The 23,145-nt window shown below is 42.2% G+C and overlaps 2 protein-coding genes across 3 annotated transcripts in view; one reads left to right on the top strand and one right to left on the bottom strand.

Annotated features, from left to right (window-relative positions):
- Positions 1-531: 531 nt before the first annotated feature.
- Positions 532-22,098, bottom strand: tbc1d19 (TBC1 domain family, member 19). Of its 2 annotated transcripts, XM_085759951.1 has the most exons (21): positions 21,863-22,098; positions 21,606-21,678; positions 21,466-21,511; positions 19,147-19,222; positions 18,905-18,979; positions 18,455-18,518; positions 17,419-17,465; positions 16,527-16,637; positions 16,239-16,311; positions 14,350-14,388; positions 10,486-10,598; positions 8,385-8,459; positions 8,178-8,240; positions 5,156-5,240; positions 5,002-5,046; positions 4,882-4,914; positions 4,688-4,797; positions 4,501-4,592; positions 3,787-3,902; positions 3,485-3,555; positions 532-2,432 (listed from the first exon to the last, which is right to left on the bottom strand). In XM_085759951.1, exons 1-21 carry the CDS (start codon positions 21,956-21,958, stop codon positions 2,358-2,360), a joined length of 1,578 nt encoding a protein of 525 aa, XP_085616077.1. In that variant the 5' UTR covers positions 21,959-22,098; the 3' UTR covers positions 532-2,357. The 2 variants fall into 2 exon arrangements, with proteins under 2 accessions (XP_085616077.1, XP_085616078.1); XM_085759952.1 differs by lacking the exon at positions 14,350-14,388 and having other exon boundaries at positions 1,527-2,432; positions 21,863-22,077.
- The window catches only part of tm4sf5 (transmembrane 4 L six family member 5), a 252,573-nt gene continuing 245,827 nt past the window's right edge, over positions 16,400-23,145 (top strand). Inside the window, exon 1 of the mRNA XM_085759956.1 lies at positions 16,400-16,416. The gene's annotated coding sequence lies outside the window, so the exon portion shown is untranslated. The remainder of the gene's footprint in view (positions 16,417-23,145) is intronic.

Genomic DNA, 23,145 nt, shown 5'->3' with positions numbered 1-23,145 from the left:
GGACAAGTTGTAACCTGCACATTCACCACGCTATGAAATAATACATTAACATCAGACAGAGTTGTTTTCAAGGCAAATGCAGCTGGAACTACTTTCCAGACACGGCTGCTGGGAAGAGTGATTTAAAAAGCACAAGTAGTTGTGAATATTTGCTTCATGTGTCGTAATGTTACATAATTATACATGATTATTTCATAGCGTGGTGAATGTGCAGGTCACAACTTGTCCACAAGAGCATTTTGGAGTTGTTGGATTGTGTATTTGATGAGTTTGATGAGGGACAGGGGACCTGTACCATTCACCTCCATTGTGTTCGCTGAGCAGCTAGCGCCTCTGCCCCGCCAATCTCAAAACAACATGCACTGATAATTAAAGGTAATGAACCTACTTCTATGACTATAGGGATTATGGCAATAGGCAAATCTGCCAAATGTTGAACTATCCTTTTAATACTTCACTGAGTAGTATAGGATCATTAAGTTGGTGGCTGATGTAACTGTGTAGATGAGACTACAGGCAAATGTAGGTTTTTGTTTTTCCTAATCCTATAAGTGCGACGTGGGTAAACCTAACTGTTACTTGGATGTGTCCCTATGCTTTTGGGAACACAGAACTGTCTCATTACTCTGTTTAATTTGATATGGTTCAAAAGCGTAACCTCATATCGTCAGTAATGAGAGCAACTACGCGAAACATCAAGGCCTCGCTGCTGTCCAAACACTTAATAAGCTCAGTGTACATGATACGGCATTCAGGGAGAACTCTTTCAGCGATGGCCAGCCTCACGGTGATGACGGACACAGGACACATCAGCCTGCAATGCAGCACAGCAGCCACCAGGAGGGACTGCCGTGTGAGCCAACCGGCCGGCCGGCCACAGGGCTACAGTAATCACTAAAGGGAGGAACAGGCTTCTGTGGGGCCAAAGGAGGCGCACGGCTGATAAAAAAGAGTCGTCGGCCGTGGGAGTGCTAGTAAACAGGTGGCAGATGTAGCAGGAACCCGGGAGACGGCGAGAGGCGAAAGAGAAGAGCAGCATAATTCGATACTAGCCCGCAGAGGGGGCAGCAGGGAGGAAGGCAGCCAACAAAACCAAGGAGGGATAGAGCAGATGCTACGTGTAGGAGGAGGAGGAGGAGGAGGAGGAGGAGGAGGAGAGGGCAGACGCTCAGGTCCCTGAATGCAACGCTGCTACCTGTCACTTACCCGTCCTCCTCACCTTCTCCACAAATGCCTATGGTTATCCTCGCAGAGCACAGCACGCCCTGTCCAAATATTTACCGTGTCACACAAACGGGAGAGAAACATTCAAATGTGGAGCAAGGAGGGGAGGGGGAAAAAAGCTGTCCAACATTTTAAGGTTTAATAGAATTAAAATCGAGGGAGTGATTCGATAAATTATGATTTTTTTTATTAAAAAGATGTCAGTATGAGGGCGTAATAAACATTAATATGAGTTGTGATGTGATGAAAGACATTGGCAAAGCATACTGTTATAAATTAAGAAAAAGAGATTTGATTGCATTTAAACCAAAGTGTCTTTTTTTTGTGGGATGAAATAGGTCAATACATTCAGGGTGTAAATTCATAATTCAAATTGAAAAATGTTCACAATGTAAAATTAATTAAATAAATAAACACTGGCACTGGAGGTGCTAAATATCCCTTAATAGTGCAGTAATATGCAGTTCCTTCATAAATACAATACGTTATGCTTAATACACAGCAGCTTCGGATCAGATGAGACACAGTTTTGATTCAGTTCACACACACGATTCCTTTCGACGCATCGGCGCTGACTGATGCCTCCTCCAATCTCCCCCCTCTCCCCCCCGGTTCATCAGCAACAGCTTTATCTAATAGTGTTAAAACACACGCAGGAGCCGCGGAGGAGAATAAATTGCAAGAGCTAATTAACACTTCATTAGCCAAGCTTGGAGACGTTGCTGTTGTTCTCTCTCTCTCTCTTCCAATACAATTAACTGCTGCATGCTACTCATCTCCTAATGAGCTTCTCAGCTGATCCAAGCGCTGCCGTGTGTATCGTCTTTCCTGCGGAGCATATGGCTTATGGAGGTTAGCTCAACCGTACCGGTCTGTAGGCTATACTTATATACCGCGTAAATATCTAATAACATGATACAGGGGGTTCGCTATCTATGGTGCATTCATGCTAAAGAGAGGGAGGTTTTGGCGTTTTGATTGGGTGAGGTGTTTGATGCTCGTGTGTGAGGGGGTTTTGCCTTTGTTGCTCCAGTGTTTCTTCCGATTGGATGATCATTGGATGATTGCTCTTATGGCGTAGCGAAGTGGCCTCTCGTAGCGCCTCCTGATCGTTGCGTGGCGTGGCGGGCCCCTCAGATGGCGGTGGCGAATAGAAAGATCTGGATGAGTGGCATGACCTTCAGAGTGGAAAGGTCGGCGAGGACAGCCTGCGGTGTGTACGTGAAACAAAACACAAATAAGGCCTGTCATTCAAATCCACTACTCAACTTTTATTCATCTTTTTTTTTTTCACCCCACCTTCCCCAAACCCAGGAGAGTGACTATACAGCACGCCGTCACCCCCTTCCTACAGACATCTTCAAGGATTTAAAAAAAGACACGACACGCATAATGATGATGCAGGATCCTCGGGAAGCGACAATCCAATGCTTAAAGAGTCCCACCGCTCCCCACCCTGTCCTTTTTGGATCGGTGGGAGATTAAATTTAGGGACCCTATCGTGTTTAGAAGGAGGGTTTAGTGTTTCAACGCAGGGCCCGAGGTTCTAAATATAAAGATAAGGAGCAGTGTGTTATGATACCTCCTCCCCTCCCCTCCCTCCTCCTGAGGGCAGGTGGCAAATGAGCAAGCAAATAGTGGCGGTGGCCGGGATCTTAGAGCAGCAGATCTGCCTGTCGCCCCATGCGTCACATTGTAGTTTAACCCCATCACCCTCGGGGAGAGGGAGGGGGGCGGCGAGAGAGGCGAGTCATCGTGTGGTTTACTTAGTTTCAGTCATATGATAGCCGCGCCACAGTATGGGAGCGGGTGTGGTGTGGTATACAGTGCAGGCGAATTGCACAAGAATTACATTACTGGTTACTGTAATCATGTAACGTGAGCGACAGTGCAGAGGCTGATTCAGGATCCACTCGTTCAGCTGCGTCGTTGCCAAATTTGAAAAGCAGGATGAAGTCTATTGACACGTCCCTGCGGCACAAGATGGCCGCCGGTCTTTATTGATGATGATGACTTTACAACATGACTGCTGCTTCATGAGTGAGGCTGGGGAGGTGGAGGGTCTATACCATCCAGTTTCTTTTTAGGACACTGGGTTACTGGTACTGGCTGGTCATCAACGGCTATTTACAGCCTATCAGGGGTATGTGGGCGACACGGTTTCACACACACACACACACACACACACACACACACACACACACAGTGATACTCTCTCTCTCACACACACACACACAGGTGTAACGTGAAGTGACCATACCTCAGCTGAAGCCAGTGATGTCACTTCCATCAGGTTCTCGGCTCGGAAGGCGAACACAGCAGCTGCTAGGACTGGAGGAGGTGAGAGTAAGGAAAGAAGAGAGGAGAAGAAGTGATATAGGAGAGGAGAGGAGAGGAGAGGAGGATGACACATGGGAAAAGAAAAAGGGAAAGAGGAGATGAGGAGTACGGTGGGAGATGGGAATGAAAAGGAGGGGAAAAAAAGAGATAATAAGGCAACAAGTGTCATAAGTTATGTTATAATAACTGTTAATTGAAAATGATTGTAATCAGTGTGGCTACCTGCAACTATCTCCAGTGAGTCGTAGCCCAGGATACGATCCCAGAGAAGGAGGAGCTGGTCAGTGGACAGGTAGCCAGAAAAGGCCCGGACCATCCACTTAAAGGCAATACGCAGCCTGACGACATAAACATCATCATCGTTATTTTGCCTGGTGGCCACAAGAGCTTGAGATCTTCCATAAGCAAATATAACTCTCTGAGGAGAATCCAGACTTAACACAAACCTCCTCACCCAATCTAAATTTTTCAAATTCAAGGTTAAAAAAAAAGAAGAAATTCCAGTGATGCGCCACAAGATGGCAGTACATCATAACTATAGGTCTGCAACAAAACTGCAAAACCTCAAGAATAAAACATCTGTGCATGGATGGGATGTGACTCATACGCCTTAAAGCAACAGCTAAATGTAAAATATCATTTTCTCTAAATGTTCCTGATAGGAACAAAGGGGAAATTACAGAGGAGAGAGGAAAACGCACCTTTTATGGTAAATACAGAAACTTCCCTTTTTTACATGTAAATGGATCATTAACATGTCAGTCAGAAGGTGTAAGGAAAGCTATAATTACAGAGTTGTCATGCATGGTTTGAGTATTACAGTAAATGTGTGTGGCTGAATTTCTCCTGAATTGGCATTGGTACCGTGTGTGTGTGTGTGTGTGTGTGTGTGTGTGTGTGTGTGTGTGTGTGTGCGTGTGTGCAGGATATACTCACGGCTGTGCACCGATCTGTCGCAGGTGGTAGAACAGCTGAGGCAGGTGTGTCTGAAGCAGCCGCTCAAACTGCAGGCACAAAGACACTATACCCTGCAGGAGCACATGTGCCACCGTGTTTACTACACACACGTAAACACACACACACACACAACACACAACAGTTTCCACCTTGAGACTTGTCTTACCGAGGGAGAGGAGGAGATGGAGTGTAATCTGAAGAAGTAGCGGATGTACATTTCCCTGAATACACTGTACAGCTTGGATGGCTCGTTGTACAGGAAGCACAAAGGCGCCACTGTGGGACAAACACACACTCCCCTGACACACACTGCTAATTTCTCTATTTGGAAGCATTAGCCCACCCGGGAAACGTACTCACCATACATGGAAAACCCATGGAAAGGGATCACACCTGTTCAAAATGAGATTTTCAAGTCAGTGCTAGAAGGAAATACTAAAACTGTCGTGTTGTTTTGTTTATGTCAAGATGCAGACTCACCGTTGGGAGGATAAACCACAGCACACTCCTCATCTCCCACTTTCCCTGTAAAGCAAAGACTTTGAGCACCATCTCTGTGGCTTTTTACCAGTGTCTAAGTGTGTGTGTGTGTGTGTGTGTGTGTGTGTCCTTGGTGAAGGGCACATCATCTCACCCTGGATGTAGGATTTAGGAGGAGTGGCACTGTTGTATTTGAAGTGGTCCAACACGGCGGTGTCTCGGGAGAAACACAGCAACACCTGGGAACACACAGGTTTGGGATTAAACACGCACACACAGTCCCACACACACATTTGAACAAGATGAACTGACCCTGGATTCAAATTGAACAGATGTTCCAAGAAGCATAAAACCTTGAAGCATCATCTAACACACATTTGCAAGAAAAATCTGTTTTTCTGCATTGACCTTACACAAAATGTGATCTGATCTTTATCCAAATCACAAATACAGACAAACACTGTGTGTTTAAGACACCAACATTAACAACACTAGTAGAACAAGTAAGAGAAGTCTTAGATATTCAATAACCAGACAAAGCTCCTTTGGCAGCAACAACCTCAGACCAGCTGAGATCAGATCTTCACATTGTCCAAGAGGAAGTGTGGACTGTTAGAGACATGTTGTCAGGATGTCTGGTGTGAGCAGCTCACTTCACAGCATCTCTACTGGATTAAAGTTTGGGAGGTGTGGAGAGTAAACGTGCAACAATGCACCATGATTTACAGCATCATTTTGAACAGAGATGTTAAAGGGATAGTTCAACATTTTTGGGAAATTCGCCTGTTGTTTTGAGATCGGCGGGGCAGAGACGTGAGCTGCTCAGCTAACACTCATCAAATCCAACAACTCCAAAACGCTCTGGTGGACAAGTTGTGACCTGCACATTCACCGTGCAATGTAACATTACGAGACAGAGTTGTTTTCGAGGCAAATGTGTAGCCATTTTCACCAAGACATTTGACAGCAATGTACATAATTATACATGATTATTTCATGGTCCTATGACTATAGGGATGGCAGTGGGCGAATTTGCCAAAATGTTGAACTATCCCTTTAACCAGCTGTTTCGTCTTTTGCCTTTGTGGTCACCTTATCTGTACACCAACTTTTATTTTAGGGAGTGTAGCCAAAGAACTCCTCAACCATCTCCATTAAACTAATGAATATCTAAAGGTGACTTTGCAACATTTTGCAAGATCTTCTCTACAGCATGAGCAGATGTTTCCTATGAGCAGCCAGCCCATAATGCGTAAGTGGTTTTCCATCAGTGAGAATGGCTCGAACTCAAACCTCCGATCTGGTTTCATTGACTTGACTCTAGGTTTGATAAGTCCTGACAGCAGCATTTGTTGCTTCCATTTAGCCGAGGAGTTCGCATACTAATGTTTTCAATTCATAAAAAGAAGAATACAAAGATTTTATTAGTTTGTTCAATTTAGACCATGAAATTAACAAATAAATGCTGAACGCTGTTTTTTCTTGCCACTGTAGATGGGTTACATGTGCGGTATGTAATATCATCACTGGCTGATGACAGGGGACAGGAGCGACTGCAGTTAATACGCTTGTATATTTTCGAGATGACGGCCTCTTGGGTAAGAATGTCATTAAAGCAGTACACCTGGATCCGGCGGTTCAGGATGTACCGAGGCAGACGGCGGCCAAGCAACCGTCAAATGGGACTACTTGTTTCGCAAAAACGACCGTATAAGTGGGAGCTCTTTCCATTACACTACCAATTTCTGTGTCATTTTGGGAACAGATTTCATTTCCAGCCACCACTTAAGATGAATTACTTTTGGAGGAGGGGGATCATCTGTCTGACGGGGCAGCGATTCATAAAGCCTCGTTAATGGAAGAATAGGGAAAAAAAAAAAAAGCCCTGGCAAATGAGGAACTATATAGCGTGTGTCTCGGCTGCCTCTTGTCTGACCTTGACCACTGCTTCGGCGGTTACAGAACCTGGGTGGTCCGGTCCCGCTGTCGTACTTGAAGTGTTTTTGTCTCTTTGGATGGATTGTATACTGGGGGACATTCGGTTTTAGGACAGAGCTAAATACATTTATTCATCTCCAAATATCATTAGTACGTATTTTCTCTCCTGAAACATCTCATATTTTTGTGACATCTGGCAAACTTGCACATCAAGACTCCTCTGAAGAACTTCCTCTACTTCTTTCCACCTCCTCATTTAATTTCTTCAGATCCTAAAACCCTGTGCATGTGTGAATCCACACTCCTCCTCCCACAATTAGCAGATTGTTTCACTGCCTAGCGAGTTTATCTCCGGTCAATATTGACAGGGATAACCGCAGCCTTGTTCTTCCGACACCTGTGTGCTCATAGGTCAGCCGCCGAGGAGCATGCACTTGCTCAAAGCTGCTGAATAAACCGGTTGCCAAGGATATATATATGTGTTTATCGGCCGAGTGCCGCATGCAAACAGAGCAGCGTCGACCAGAGCAGCTAATAATAACAAGTCGTATCCGTCTGGGCTGAAAAACGTACCTGTAGATAAAGTAGGAATGTTCTGGTATAATAAACTGTTCCTTATGTGACAGAGAACTGACACAAGTTGAAATGTTTGGGGCGGACAAACAAGTCATTATTGATGATTAAGCTCTTATCTAGTGGACTGAAGGAGACACGGCGCTGATAATGGCTCTATTTTGAACGTTAGCGGAGGACATTTATGATCATTTATACTAATTACAGCAGGCAATAATCATGTTAATATGCACAAAAAGACTTTCAAGTTTGTTTTTTTAACTATGGTGCAATGCTGATGTCCAATACATACGATAAAAAGCTTTTATAAAATATCTTTGTCTGTTAGTTTTCAGTCGTCGCTGCTTCACTCTAACGTAAAACACACAATTTCTTACTGAAGCTACAGTCAGTCAAACTTATTCTTAGTGAGTTCTGTATTGTATATATGTGTTCATTGGTTTGTCATGGCATGGATTTACTTTTTCCTAAATGTGATTAAAGTTTGGAATGGGTTGCTTATAATGGCTTAAGTCAATAAAACCCCCATCAACCAATGAAAACTATGAGTTTTTGAGTTTAAGTTAAAGAAATTTTTCCTCATAAATCTGAAAAATATTACAAAGTAATACTTGAAACCAAGTTTTCAGCAGCTGGAAAGTTGAACTGGGAAAGAAAGAGCTCACCTGGTAGAGGAAATCTTCAAACACAAAGTAGTAGTCGTCATTACTGGCTGTGAGCTTCACATCCTGGTGATGAACAGGACAGAAAACAACGTTAAACTTGCACCGACAGGTTTAGGAACTTTGGTGTCAAATGTTTTTTTGGTGAATATTCAGGTTTAAGGGTTTCGCCTTTTCCTGCCTGTGCAGTCAGGCAGACAGGACCAGTACCTTGTAGATGAGGTTGTCCACCAGCAGGTAATGTTGAATGACTCCAGCCTTTAGCTGCTCATAATGCATCACGTCCTGTAAAGGCAAAGATCCGACATGTTTCATGTGCACAGTAAGATAAAGATCATATCCAACTAGTCCATGCAGCGTGTAGGGTTCATAAAAGTAATTTAATAATACTTAATAATAATTGAATAGTAAATGATTGAATGTTTTATCTAGAAATCCATCACCCTCTTTAAATCACTTTTAAATCAACATTATGTATTCTCCCTGACAGTGACGACAGCAGGATTAAACCGAGCCTAAAGGACGGGTATCGCGTTTCCGAACCACATGGTTAAACTCAAACGCGTCTCCGGTTCTGGACAGTTTGTCATAAATGAAGCACGGAGCAGGCGACAAGAGGTGGACGGAGCAGTAAAAACCTCCTCTGTGGCAGCTGTGAGGCAGCTTGGCAGCGACCGGTGCTGCGGAAGTGTGGAAGGAACAGAAACAGAGACGTTACCGTGACAGCTGAGACAGGACACCGAGACCGCTGCAGTTATATGGACAAAGTCATCGGAGGGGGAGTTCAAATGAGTCCTGCTCAAGTGTTTAACGTTTATTATACAGTACGTCTTGCTGCTGTTAAGTGAAAACCCAGTTCACAGCAGTTTCACCTTGGATGAATAAAATCAACTGATAACATTTTTCTCAACATATTACACAATTTCTGTAGCTGCAGATGTAATAGACTAGAGGGGAATAATTAAATCTCTATTTTTAAGCCTACAAAAGCACTAATGTTTTCACTGCAGTGGTTTTAAAACTTTAAAATCCACAATAAAAAGGCAAGACAATGTAAATAATGTGACGAGCTAACACTGACTGGTTAATGTGTTTGCCCTCGTGTCGCCCAGAGTCCTCGCTGAGACTCTCCAGGCCTCCGTCAGGTCCCCGTAACTCTCCCCTTTCCAAATCAATCTCCCAGTCGCGAGTATTGTTTTATCGACTTGGCCTCGACGGGGGGAGACTCTGGACTCCAGCGTTTACACAGCGCTCTGCCACACAGGCCGCACAGGCCGCTGTGTTTGGGCTAACTGTGCTAAATCGCCGGCGTTTGATTATCTAAGAGACTGTACACATGGCACAAGCCGCGAGCTGCGAGCTGAGATAAACAGCCGCGGTGTCTAATGTGCAGATTATGTAGGACATGTAGGTCAGCTGGGGATCCATATGTAGGCCTCCACTGTGCAGTGGTAATGTCATCATACCAAGTGTCAAGTCTGTGATTTTTGTCCCTTTGTGTATGATTCTAGTCCTGTACTTGTCGTCTTTAACCGGTTTTATACTCTGTCTTGTCGTATCCTCTTGTTTGCTCTCTTTTTTTGGTCTTTTTGATTTTTGTTTGTGTGTTAATTGATGTTGTTTGTTGAAGTTTAGATAGCATATATTAGACATGCACTTTGTATAATTTGTGTCACATTTGAACTTTCATACAGATTTTAATTACTATATTATTCTTCAGTGCAATTTTGATGCTATTTGCACATGTAATTAGCACTTGCACTTTAAAAACTGGCACTTTATAGAACTCATTCTGACATGCACTTTATGTATATGTATGAATGTTTATATGATGTGGACTGCGGATGCAAATTAGCAGGCTGCTAACTCCGACGCATTTACATCTGTACACCCGTACTGATGTTCATTAATGTGTATTGTCCCTTTTAAATAAATTTATTAAAAAAAAATTTAAATACATATACTGTATGTTATGTGATGAGTGTGGGAATGTACAAAACATTATGTATATTTTATGTTTTCTTTATGACTACAGATGAAAATTAGCTCTTTGCTAAATCTGGTGCAGCCATCCTTTTTTTTTTTTAAATGAATAAACGAAGTGCACATTTTCCCTAAATAAAATCTAGTCAAATCAAATCAATCAAATCAAATGAGTTCTGTGTGTGTGTTCACCTTAAACGGTAAAACAAGTCCTGCAGCTGAAAACCTGAGTGTATACCGTGGTAGTAAACTTTGGGAATCACTGCAGCTGCGTGTGGTGTGATTCAGTGATGTGTTTGTGTGTCTGTGACTCTGTGTGTGTACACACCGGGGGCTGGTTGGTGGAGTTGAGGATGAGGGCCCAGAGGTCGGCCCTGAGTCCGGTGGGGCAGCCCTGCCTGCTGTACTGCTGCGCTCCTGCACTGTCCTGATCCATCACCACTGAAGAGACAGAGACACAAGAAAGAGAGGGAGGATTATTCACTGTCTAGTTAGATGAGAGAATCAATGTTTGTCCATCACATATGAAGCTGGGAGTTAGCCAGGAGATACGTAGATATCGTAGCTTAGCTTAGCATAAAGACTGGAGGCGAGTGAAGGGGAACAGCTTGTCTGGCTCAGTCCAGAAGTAACACTGTCCGCTGGAGAAAGTCTTTGCCAGCAGCGGCGACTTCCTGGAGTCTCCACTGGGTTTGCCTGGCAAAGCTCACAGCGATGACAAGACTCCAGGAAGTCGCTGCTCGCTGCCAAGAAACACTCCAGCTCACACACCACCCCCGTGTCACAATCACAAATTATGACCATTTTTATACTCGGTTTCTTGTGTTGATGTCATTAAACAAACAAGATATTAAGTTTAAGTGAAGGCATTTCAGAAGTGTTTGTATCATTAATATTGTACTGTACTCTACTGTTCAACAGAATATTCTGATAATGAAAAATAGTCATCAGTCAGGTCCAGTTTTCCACATTTTCCCCTTCTTCTCACATAGAAGAAGTGAATTTCATGTGCAATAAAACACATAATCATTTTATCACTATAGTTATGCATCTGTTGTTAGCAAACATTGTGTCAATTTTGCTGCATAGCTTACATTAACCCCAAAACAGTTCACTGACTTTAAGAGTCATCTATTATCCCATGATTGTCACTCATCACCACTGACTCCTGTAGCCTGGGTATACCCATGCTGCCTTGCGCGCGTTTTTATTCGCTCTGTAAGTCATCAATCTACATTGAGATGAGGTCTGGTGTTAACCAGGCTATGACTGCTGCCTAGAGGTCACATAATCCCATTTAAAGTGTGAAACTATGTCCTTTTTTCTGTCAATAAATTTGAAAGAAGAGCTATTCAGTTTGGGATGGTGATTGCAAAAAGGCTGATTTCATGTGTGTGGAAAATGGACTCTGTGCCGACATATAATTTGTGATTGGGAGAATCTAACACATTACACATTAAGACATGGGACCCGGTAATGAATTACCTTAACACTAGAACCGCCAACATTCCATGTACTCCTAGAACCGCCAAGAGGTCATTTTGACCTCCATTCATTCTAATGCAAAAATGGTAAATTGACTGCATTTATATAGCCATATATATTATATAAGCAGCCAGACACACAACTCAAAACACTTTATAGTAATGCTTCACATTCATATACATACACATACTTTACAAAAAATAACAATAGTCGTTGCTAGGCAACCAATATAGACGACTCTTTATTTTTCTATTTTTCGAACAGTGTGTGTATATAAAAATTTTCAAAATTGTTACAAATTTCTGAATTCATGTCCATTTCTCATGAGAGCAAGGGACTGTCATTGTTATGTTCAATGTTTATGAGTAATGTTCATTTGCTATCTGTTTGACACCTGTTTTAACTGTTTGACAACTTTCTAATATCTGAACTCGTGTTGTGTTGTGGGATGAGGTCAAAATGACCAACTAACTAAATAACTAACTATCTAACTAACTAACTGACAAACTGAGTGACTAAATGGACATTCTTTAGCCCAGATTGCAATGATTGGAAAATCAGTTATATCATTTTTTATATACACACACTGTTCGAAAAATAGAAAAATAAAGAATTGGTTGCCTAGCAACGACTATTGTTATTTTTGGTAAAGTATGTGTATGTATAGGAATGTGAAGCATTACCATAAAGTGTTTTGAACTGTGTGCCTGGCTGGCTTTATAATATATATGGCTATATAAATGCAGTACATTTTGCATTTTTGCATTAGAATGAATGGAGGTCAAAATGACCTCTTGGCTGTTCAAGGTAAAATCACTCTTTTTTTCGTTCTCTTTTATACTAGAATCGTGAAAACGCATAAGATGATGTAGAACACACTTTTAGGAAAAGTCACCGACTGGGAGACATAGGGTTTTTACGCAAACAGAGTTAGGTGCATTTTAAGAAGCGAGAGAGGTCAAAATGACCTCACGGCGGTTCTAGTGTTAAAAATGAGAGCTTGTAGACATTGGCTATTGTATAAAGGTTTACAGTGGAAATGCGTATGTGATTCTGTATATGTCTATCTAATTCATTTATTTTTTCTGCTCTTAGATGTTTTTGTTTATAGCACCCATCGTAACTTTGCTGTAATCCAAGATGTGCTGTGTTCTGTATGTTATGTGATCTTTGTTATCTCTTCTTTTTTCTATGTTTTTTTCTCTCCCTCTCTTTTATTTTTCTCTTGAAAATCAATAAAAATGATTCTAAAAAAAAGCGTGAAACTATGTAAATCCTGACATTTGACTGGACACCAAGTCGGACCAATCTGAAAACTGATCGACAAGGATCAGTAGAAAAACCTCCCGACTTCCCAGCAGAGTGACATAATATGTACAAACACCAGACAGTCACACAAAATGGTACAGGGCCGACTGAGTCAGCTGGGAACAGGAGCACCTGCACGACAGCAGGCGGGGAGGTCAACTCTGAAACTGTTACAAGGTTTGTTTTCTACGAGGGAACGTGGACAAGATCAATCAGGAGAGAAATGGAGTGTCTTGAAGCTGAACTAAAATTCACGTCACGCATTAATCTGGATGTACTGGACGGTCAAATACGGCCTCGCTCGGACAGACATGATGGTTAACGATCTCACTTATGCGAATGAGTAAACATTTTTTTTAAAAACATAACATAGACATTCCCATATTGGTCATTATTACACAACTTTTCAGAAAGAGAGAAAAAAACACTTGTGGCACATACTGGAAACAAACATCTCCCCCTCTACCCTAAATCTGTGTTGCGACAGTAGCCAAAAACAAACAGCCCTTGACTGAAGGTGCTGGCCAGTCATAACATAAACGAACACACTCCTTGCCTCTTAAATTTCCTATTTGAGTGCACTTAACACTTGGCCTGGGACGCGGCGCAGCGTTTGAGAGCCAGCGCGCAGCCGGCCGAGGGTAAAGTGGTGGACGGGGAACCGTGTCGCTGTGTATATAAAATACAGCCCGTGTTTTTCAGGCTCTTGTCGATTTGACGTCTGATTGGCGTCCATAATGAGATCGCTGTTTACACCGCGTTCATAGCAGAGCAATGAGTTAAAGGCTAAAGCACCTGACAGGGGGGAACAGTGGAGCTGACGTTAGGTGTTTTCAGGGCATATTTGGTGATCGACGATCGAGTCAAACAAATATTTAGAACTATACTGAGTGACTTATTTATGCTTGATTTATACTCTGATTCTTTTCCTGCATTACACCTCTACGCCTTTTCACTTTTCATACTAGCACCAAGTTTTATTCTTACTGTTGATATAAATAGATAAGTTTTGATACAGCTCTCCAGATAAGATCTCTAATAGTCTAAATTAAGTTCAAAGGCAGAGACTCAGGATTGAAACTGGAGCCTGAGCTTCCTCTACTTCTTGTTTTCTACTTTTTTTTCCAGTGTGTTTTTCATCTGTTATTATATTGAGCACTTGCAATTTGCAATTTGTACATGGATTGTGCTATATAAAGTTTATTCTCATTGTTGACAGTGATGTAAGGGAGCAAATACAGACTCAGGCAGTAATAACAGCGATTAGTGATTAATAATGATAATGTAATAATGTGTTCTTTGTCGTCTTTGTTGCCTCTGTTCATTCATGTCAATACTTCAAATGAGGGGTGAATCCAACAGAAAACATAAAGTCAACTATTTGAAAGCAAACACTCACCTTTCTTCCCGACTTGAACGTACTCGTTCTCGAACAGGTCTGCGCAGGGTCAGAGAGAGAAAACAAAAGACAGAACAAAGCTGATTCATCAGTAATGCTCTGATGGATGGTGGCGGGCGGCTCAGTATTTCAGTCTAATGTTATCTCCCTGATTTACAAACACAGAGATGGCAGATGTGGCTCTATTTAAAGCCCAAACACACACACAGACAGTAACAATGTCAATATCTGAACTTAACAGAGATATTGTTTTGAGAAACCCCAGACGTCCGCGTGGCACAGGAAAAGCAGTGCGTGCTGATATGTATAAGTGTATGAGCCCAGTGTGGTTTATACACCATTAAAACCCAGTGCTCATTAGGTAAACACATTTGTTTCAGTCATATTTAGTGTTTGATTGCAGAAGAAATGTGTTTAGGTTTAATAACAAAAGGCAGCTGGATGGTTGGTGTAAGCAGTGACTGTTCTATGTTACAGTATTACCAGTCACATGCTCTATATATTTAATGGAATAAAGTGCCCTAAAAGCTTCAGAGGCCACTTAAGCTAACTACTGTCCAAACCAGCAGCGCAGCAGTAAATTTTTGTACAAAGCTATGACGCATGCGACATGTGATTGTGACGATACACAGGAACAATTAAAGAACCAGTGTGAAGGATTTAGTGGCATCTAGACCCACTAAACACGGGCTGGGTTTATAAAAACATGACAACATTTCTGATTCATACTGATCTTGATTTGAAAGATCCGATATCGATTCATAAAATGCTCAGATTGATCTTTAAACGCAAGACATTTCCTGTATCTTAGTCTTGTGCGATGAGATCACAGAACAGCGTGAGCTTTTGTTGTGTCCATTCATAGCTGAAATGTACACATTGATTGCAGTACTTGGAATAGCACCCATGGCTGTACTTCAAGAGTTGCACTGTGTACTTCTGGAGTGGGTAATGTTGAATAAATGTGCAATAATGTGACTGCTTTGGGGTCAATTTTTTATGTACCAGGTTAGCGAGGTCCATCTTTGTACAGTTTGCAGCGGTAGTTCTGTGAACGTCTCTTTCATAACCAAGCAAAATATTAAAACTGAACTACAGTGGCATCATGTAAAAGTTTGGGCACCCCTGGTCAAAAAGATGAAATGATCTCCAAAAGGCATGAAGTTACAGATGACACATTCCCTTTACATTTAAAACAAAAAAAATGTTTGATTTGTTCATTCTGAGCTGCTATCCTGTGCAGATATGAATATGTAACTCCGAGCTAATGATAACTGAATAAGTCTTAGTTTTAGTTGATTGTGCACTAATGAAAACATACTTATTTCTGCCTTTAGACTACAGATAAATCCTACACGCTGGTCCTTTAAATATCTGGCTTACCAGTATTAAAGGGACAACAAGGAGTTTATATTTGGTTATAAAAGAGTCTCATATTAATGTGGATGGATCTGTTACCCACACTTGTTAATGGGTCAATTTTCGATAAATATATCGTTATGTCTTTATTATTATTAGTGGTCAGCTCGGCAAGCATTTCCTACTTTTGGTTTTGCGGACGCTGCCCGACGGGTCATGGGAATAACGCCACCGAATCGCCATTTATGGTCAGAACTACGACGGTATCTGATTGTCTTTGAACCTCCGACTTTCATTCTTGATTAATGAAAACAATCTTGGCAAATGTATTCGCTTTCGTCCGTCTTGCACCGGTCCAAGAATTTCACCGGACGTGCTGAGGCTCATGGGAAATGAAGTATGAAAACACTTCGCTTTCCAAAACTCCTCGTTGTCCCTTTAAAGGAATGGTTCAACATGTAGTTCCCATAACTATTCCTTTAAAAATACTGTGACGGATGACGAAATGCATTTGGACGTTTTGTGAATACCTGGATGTATGAGTGCATGGTCATCAATCCCCAGCTGCCCTGTGGTCAGATTCAGCTCTGAGTAGGCCTGTCTCTGTGAGTTCAACAACAACACACACACACACAAAAAAAGCACACAATATGCAAGTTTCAAATCCATTACACATTCATTTCCTGGAGCAGCGTAAAAGGATATACTGTTATGTGCATTGAACTCACGACGAGGTCCCTAATGGACAAAACATCTGCAGATAGAGACATGTATGAAAAAGCAATACAAAGTGAACCAGATATCCACAGGGTCCCTACCAGCTGTGGGATGTCCCGGACGTTGAGGGGAACCTGGATGAGACCCCAGTGGCTCCTGGTGCTCACGTCCTCGCTGCTGTCGTGGTTCGGGTTCCGCAAACTGATCAAGACCTGCAGAAAGCATTAATGTAGTCCATGATGTTCTTGTCTCCTCTTTAAAGGCACAGTTCAACATTTTGGCAAATTCTCCTATTGCCGTAATCCCTATAGTCATAGCAGTAGGTTCATTACCTTTTATTATCGGTTCATGATGTTTTGAGATCAGCGGGGCAGAGACGTGAGCTGCTCAGTGAACACAATGGAGGTGAATGGTACAGGTCCCCTGTCCCTCATCAAACTCATCAAATACACAATCCAACAACTCCAAAACGCTCTCATGGAGAAGTTGTGACCTACACATTCACCACGCTATGAAATAATCATGTATAATTATGGAACATTAAGACACAAGAAGCAAATACTCTAAAAACTACTTGCTCTTTGGGAATCACTCCGCCCAGCAGCCGTGTCTGGAATGTAGTTCCGGCTGCATTTGCCTCCAAAACAACTATGTCTCATAATGTTATATTAGTATCTCATAGCGTGGTGAATGTGCAGGTCACAACTTGTCCACCAGAGTGTTTTGGAGTTGTTGGATTGTGTATTTGATGAGTTTGATGAGGGACAGGGGACCTGTACCGTTCACCTCCATTGTGTTCGCTGAGCAGCTCACGTCTCTGCCCCGCTGATCTCAAAACAACATGCACTGATAATTAAAGGTAATGAACCTACTGCTATGACTATAGGGATTATAGCAATAGGCAACTTTGCCAAAATGTTGAACTGTCCCTTTAACACACAAATAAAACAAATAGTGCTGGATGTCCTGAGCAGAGAAGATGGTGCTGCTTACCTCCAGGAAGTCTTTGGGGGCGTAGACGGGCCTGAAGTGGCTTAAATCTGCACAGATATACAAACACTTGAATGCATCTAAATAAAACATCAGTTGATAGCTGCACTTGTGAAGGACACTTCACAAAATGTACTAACGTGTTTACATATGTAATTTAAGAACTGTAAAATCTAGACTACACAAATGTATCCAGCCATGAAGTTCATTTTACCAACTATATTTCTGTATGCGTTCGTGACAGTTGAAAGTCAAAAGGAAATAGTGCGAGGACAGCTGTGGAGCTTTCAGCCGGCTTTAAGTGGGACTTCCATCTGCCGTCTGCGTCGCACGGCAGTAAATTTAAGTACCGTGTCGACCCGAGAGCGAGGGCACGGTGAGGTTGTGGACGGGAAGGACGGGGTCCTGCTCGTTATCGCGAGCTCCATCCAAGGAGTCTGGACAGCTTCTATATTCACAGCCCAAAGTGTTTACAGCCAGGGGACAAAACACAGCCCTAAATGTTATTATACACCGCCGCGCTGTGATAGCATTGTTAGGACACCGTGATTACCGCGTTCTCTGCGCATGAGCTGGCCTCAAGTGCAAATGGTCGGTTCGCTGAGAGCCGACGGCTGTGGAAAAGTTTTTAATATAATGCATATACACTCTGCTTTAAATATACTTTAACTATAGAGAGAGAGAAACATTCAAATTCTCAGCTTGGATAGTTTAGCGTCTAGTCATCTGAAATTTATCAGCGTGTCCAGGCAAGTGTTGCTGTTATTTTCACCCGACAGGTGTGATATGACTTTCTGATGCAAGCCAGCGAAGATGAAATAAGAGAAAGCAACAAGTGGAAACCTGTTTGGATAAATACAGGCTAAGGGTGAACCGAAGTGGTTGATCTCATTCAGAGATCAGCCAGTTGTTGAATACACCGGTGTCTGTGCGACGCTGCAGTTTACACACACACGTATCAACACTAATCTTTCATAACAGGCAGAATGCACAGGGGGGGCCAAAAAAAAACACTCCTGGATATCGTCCGTCTCCAGACCTGGTTCATCCGTGCCCATCTCGTTCCATTTGTTGGTGAGCTCCTTCTGTTCCACTGCAGGCCTCTGTGGAGAGGGAGGAAGGAACGGATTTCAACAACACATACACACACACCCAAAACATGTTGAAAATATGCCTCTCTGATCATAAATACAATCACGTGTGCAAAGACTCATATAATAATAACACTGATGAAGAGATTTCAAACAGCCCTGCCTGTTTATGATCCGTCTAAAGCTAGAGGGCTCTCAGCTTAACTAGCTCTTGGCTCCTGTCAAACTTAACCTCAGGATGAAAGTGACACAGGCTGAAGATGCACTGTCCAAAACATGGCGTGAAAACAATGACACTATATGACAAAAATGTTATTTTTGGAGGGCCGGTTGAGAACTAAATGATGTTACCATAAAACCAGAATTAAGACCAATTATGCTACTTGATTGACAGCTACCATGCGGGCCAGCGGCACTCCCAGCTCTGTGCTCATGCTGTTCAGACTTTTGAGGACACGCTTCTCCCAGTTGGCCTGCCAAAGAAACCACACACACACACATATATATATATATATATTAATTTTTTTTTAAAAGAAGACGCAGGTAACGTCACTGAATTCAGAAGCCAAAAAAGACACGAGTAAGGGAGGTAGAAGAAGAACAAGTGAGGAGTGACGGAGATAAGAGGAGACAGACTGACCTGTGCCTTGCGCATGTAGGCCAGCGGCTCTTTGAGATGCTCGGGAGGAGCCGCAGGATGGCCCGGGGGCAGCTGGCTAGAATAAGCAAATATAAGAGCAAGGGGAGGGGGGGTGAGGAGCGGTACAGTATACGGGAAAAAGAAGGGATGATAAAGTAAATACAGAAAAATGCCACTGTGTTTTTGCCAAAAAGAGCGACAGATTTAAGAGTTTGAAGTCAGCGAGGGCGTAAACAATTTCCTATTTCAATATGTCAAGTTCAAGTGCAGCGTTGAAACAAGAGCAAAAGGAATTGTTCGGATTCGTAATTTCAAAAAAAAGAAGACGAAAAAAAAAGCAGGCAGTCGGCCACCATTAGTGCCCAGAACATATGAGTCAGAACACGTCTCCACCAGATGCGTCTCGTGTCTTTTCAATGCCGAGCATGCTCAGGGCATATTGAATGACTCAAGGTCTCAGTGCGTTAAACAACGTCCGACCTAATCTAAACACGTATAAGAGCACATAGGGCTGACTAATGGCAAAAACGAAGCATTAGTCAGTGTTTTATGTCGTCCTTCAACAGCAAAGCATTAAGCATCCGACGTCTCAGCCTGAACCTCCAGAGAGAGAGAGAGAAACGAGGGTATGTTACCCTTGAAGGTAAGAGACCACAGCCGAAGAGTTTTACTGTAATTTGATTCTAATAAAGATACAAACTAAAATGGCACATACATCTAAAACATTATTTATAAGGTGTAAAGTCAACTATTATGTTACAATAAGCCCAATTTCAGTGTTTTTCTTTTTTTCGTTAACATACTTCACGGTCACACACATGATTTCTCTCATCCTAGCTTTTGATATGAGTATATAAACATACTATGTGGGTGCATATGCTTTTTAATTTACTTTGTATGTTGCTTGCCAAGGAGCTGGTTAGTAGAAATGTGTCAGCTCTGTGGGAAGACAGAAATCACAGTCTTCACACTTTCTCTTCTTTGTGTTCACACACAAATATACTGTATACTGTGTGTGTACATAAATGATTTGGAGCCACTTAAAGGCGTTAGACATACTGTATCAACCCAGGGGAGGGGAAGCTTCGTCAAAATGAGGAAAGAGGAAGTGTGTGTGTATGTGTGTGCTTATCATTAATGTGATCAACATTTGGTCAAAAGCCAAAACGGACAGATTCTTCCTCTGCATCTAACAGACTAACGAGCCCGGCGGGTGTTTCCATGCTTCATAATAAGTGGACCAATTGTTTCTTGACATGCTCGTGCTGCCAGTGTACAATAACCAAATATTGAGAATTTCATGCATCATTTATTTATATTTACTAATGTGATACGGTCCACTGCAAACCACCAGCATAATAACTGAACTGCAATTAAATAGATGCCACACTGTGTGTATTAAAGGGATAGTTCAGTTTTTTTGAAGTGGGGTTGTATGAGGTACAAATGGCCACTAAGTATAGTATCTGCAGTAGAAAGGCCTCTGCTCCCCCCATTGATAAACACTGGCGCATCGTGCTGCACTGAGACACTGTTGTTAATGGGGGACGATTAATCAGCGTATTTTCGCCACCTACGAGAAGTCCCATCTCAAAATAATACACCAGTTCGAGAGTACGATCTAAAGTAAAAATTTACAACGCATCAGCTGGTCGGAAAAAAGTTAGTTTACCTGGAACCAACTCACTGAGTATTCCTCCGCGCCGTTGGGCTTCACGATGCACTGGACCAATCAGCTGTTTGGGTCTGACTCACCGGTGAGGAGAGTATCACAAAATATCAGGAAGAGGAATACGGTGAAAGCTGTAAGGGGACCGTTATACATTTCTGTTTGTGCATCCTGGACAACAACACACACAGACCATCTTCTAAATATTTAGAAAAGTTGAACTATCCTCCAGAATAGCAACCGCAGTTATGACACCAAGCAGCTGAAAGGTCAATGGATCCAGCACATCGTGAAGCCTACCTGGGCGGAGGAATACTGAGTGAGTTGGTTAGTTCCAGATAAACAGCTTTTTTCTGACCAGCTGTAAATTTTTACTTTATATCGGACTCTTGAACTGGTGTATTATTTTGAGACGGGACTCCTCGTAGGTGGCAAAAACACGCTGATTCATTGTCCCCCATTCACAACAGTGTACTGCCTGTGTCTCGGTGCAGCATGATGCACCAGTGTTTCTGAAGGAGGGGGGGGGGGCAGAGACCTTTCTACTGCAGATATTATACTTAGTGGCCATTTGTACCTCATACAACCCCACTTTAAAAAAAACGGAACTATCCCTTTAATGTGTGTGTGTTAGACTGGATGTTGCTTACACATGCAGCTCTCTGTACACTGCATTCTGCAGCTTCTTCTCCCAGCCTGTAAAACAATGAATAAAAACACATTTTACAACCACACAATAAAAACAAAAACATCAGGTGCATTATTATTATTTTCTGCAGATAGGACCCACCTGATGTTTTGAGAAAACTGCGTACATCCTCTTTGAGAGACTCCAGTTTTATCTCAGGTTGATGTAAACACTCCTAAATGACACATTTGATAAGAAGACAAAGCACAGTTGGATATTTCACTGTGAAAACGTTGTGTTTTTTTGCGTTAAGGTGAAGTGGAGGAGAAGCACAAAAGCAGCTGATAATAATAATACCGACACTCTGTGATTGACAGCAGCAGGCTAGCTCGTTAGCCACATCATGCAAACCCACTCACTTTGGCTTGTCTCTCTATCTGGGAGTGTAGATGACTTCCCTTCAGCCGCTGCACGATCTGAGCGATGGTCAGAGATAAGTCGGTGCCCTCGTCCATCCTCTCCTCCTCGCTGCTCCGACAGTTTGGGCGTCTGAAACCTGCACAGTGTCACTCACTGGGAGCTTGTAGCAACATCCGGCGGTGCAGCAGCAGCAGCCACCTGCTCCTCCTCCTCCTCCTCCTCCTCCTCCTGCTGCGGCTCCTCTCTGCAGAGGTTACCTAGCAACGGTTGGTGAGCGTGCACCGGAAACAAGGACCCGCTGCTTAAAGGTTCCGGGCTGAACATATTTTCCTGCTCACGGATGATATTATCTTTTAGCTATATTGTTCAAAAAAAAAAAAAAAAGAATAATAATAATAATAATTTAATTATTATTATTTTTTACACTTACACACAAAAATATATGATTTTGTGTGAGATAATACCTGAACATTGCCCATAATATCACTTTCTTGGACTTTTTGCCTTTAATTGACAGAATATTTGAGAGGGAATGACATGCAGTAAAGGGCCACCAGACTTGGGATTCGAACCTCTGCATATGGGGCTCCTGCTCAATCCACTGGCCCATAATATCACATTTGTTGACACATTTAAATATGTGAAATTTAGGAGTAAGATATTCAAGCTCAGTTTAATGGCAATGGCAGTTTAAAGGAAATATTATAGCCTACTTTTTTTTTTTTTTACTTAATCGTCTGTCTTTTTATGTGGTCACTTAATTTGATAAGTTGTTAATTTTTCCACCAAAAAGTGAAAAGTCAGTAGCCTATATGTGTAATAATAAGCTACAGGCCTAGGCTATTTAATTGCCAATCTCTCTTATGTTTTGTTGATTTGATTGTTTCAGTGGGCTTCGTTTTGTTCACTATATTTTTGTATTTATACATAATGAATGCAGGGTTTTTACTTGTGATTGGGTATTTTTACATATCTGGTAGGCCTATAGCAGGTTATTGTTAGGCTACAGCTCTTGCATCCACATGAGTTAATGCTGATGCTAGTTATAGCCTATAAATATGAAATAGTCTATGATTGTTTTGTAAGGCCATTACAGGAAATTATCCAAATAAAATGCTTGTATTTTGACATAAGGAATACAGATTAGATCATGTTTCTGTGTAAACATCTATCAGTCTTTCTAAGAAAATAAATAATTAGCCTACTTGCCAGTTTTCTAGACAGTTCAGTTGCAGCTGTGAACATATTGGAGTTGGCGTTGTTTGGGCGCTAATGACAGCGC

Source organism: Trachurus japonicus, chromosome 18 (assembly GCF_045865225.1).
Source record: "Trachurus japonicus isolate A0001 chromosome 18, Traja_1.0".
Taxonomy (NCBI): domain Eukaryota; kingdom Metazoa; phylum Chordata; class Actinopteri; order Carangiformes; family Carangidae; genus Trachurus; species Trachurus japonicus.
The sequence above is the reverse complement of the archived record's forward strand: the minus strand, read 5'-3'. Positions and strand labels throughout refer to the sequence as shown.

Bases quoted from the DNA above. Each gene is read 5' to 3' on its own strand.
- tbc1d19 (XM_085759951.1), bottom strand. From the start codon at position 21,958: ATGGACGAGGGCACCGACTTATCTCTGACCATCGCTCAGATCGTGCAG. The intron at 16,312-16,526 runs GTAGGGACCCTG...TTGAACTCACAG, and splicing joins TCCGGGACATCCCACAGCTG to AGACAGGCCTACTCAGAGCT. The intron at 8,460-10,485 runs GTGTGTACACAC...TTGCCTTTACAG, and splicing joins ACTCCACCAACCAGCCCCCG to GACGTGATGCATTATGAGCA.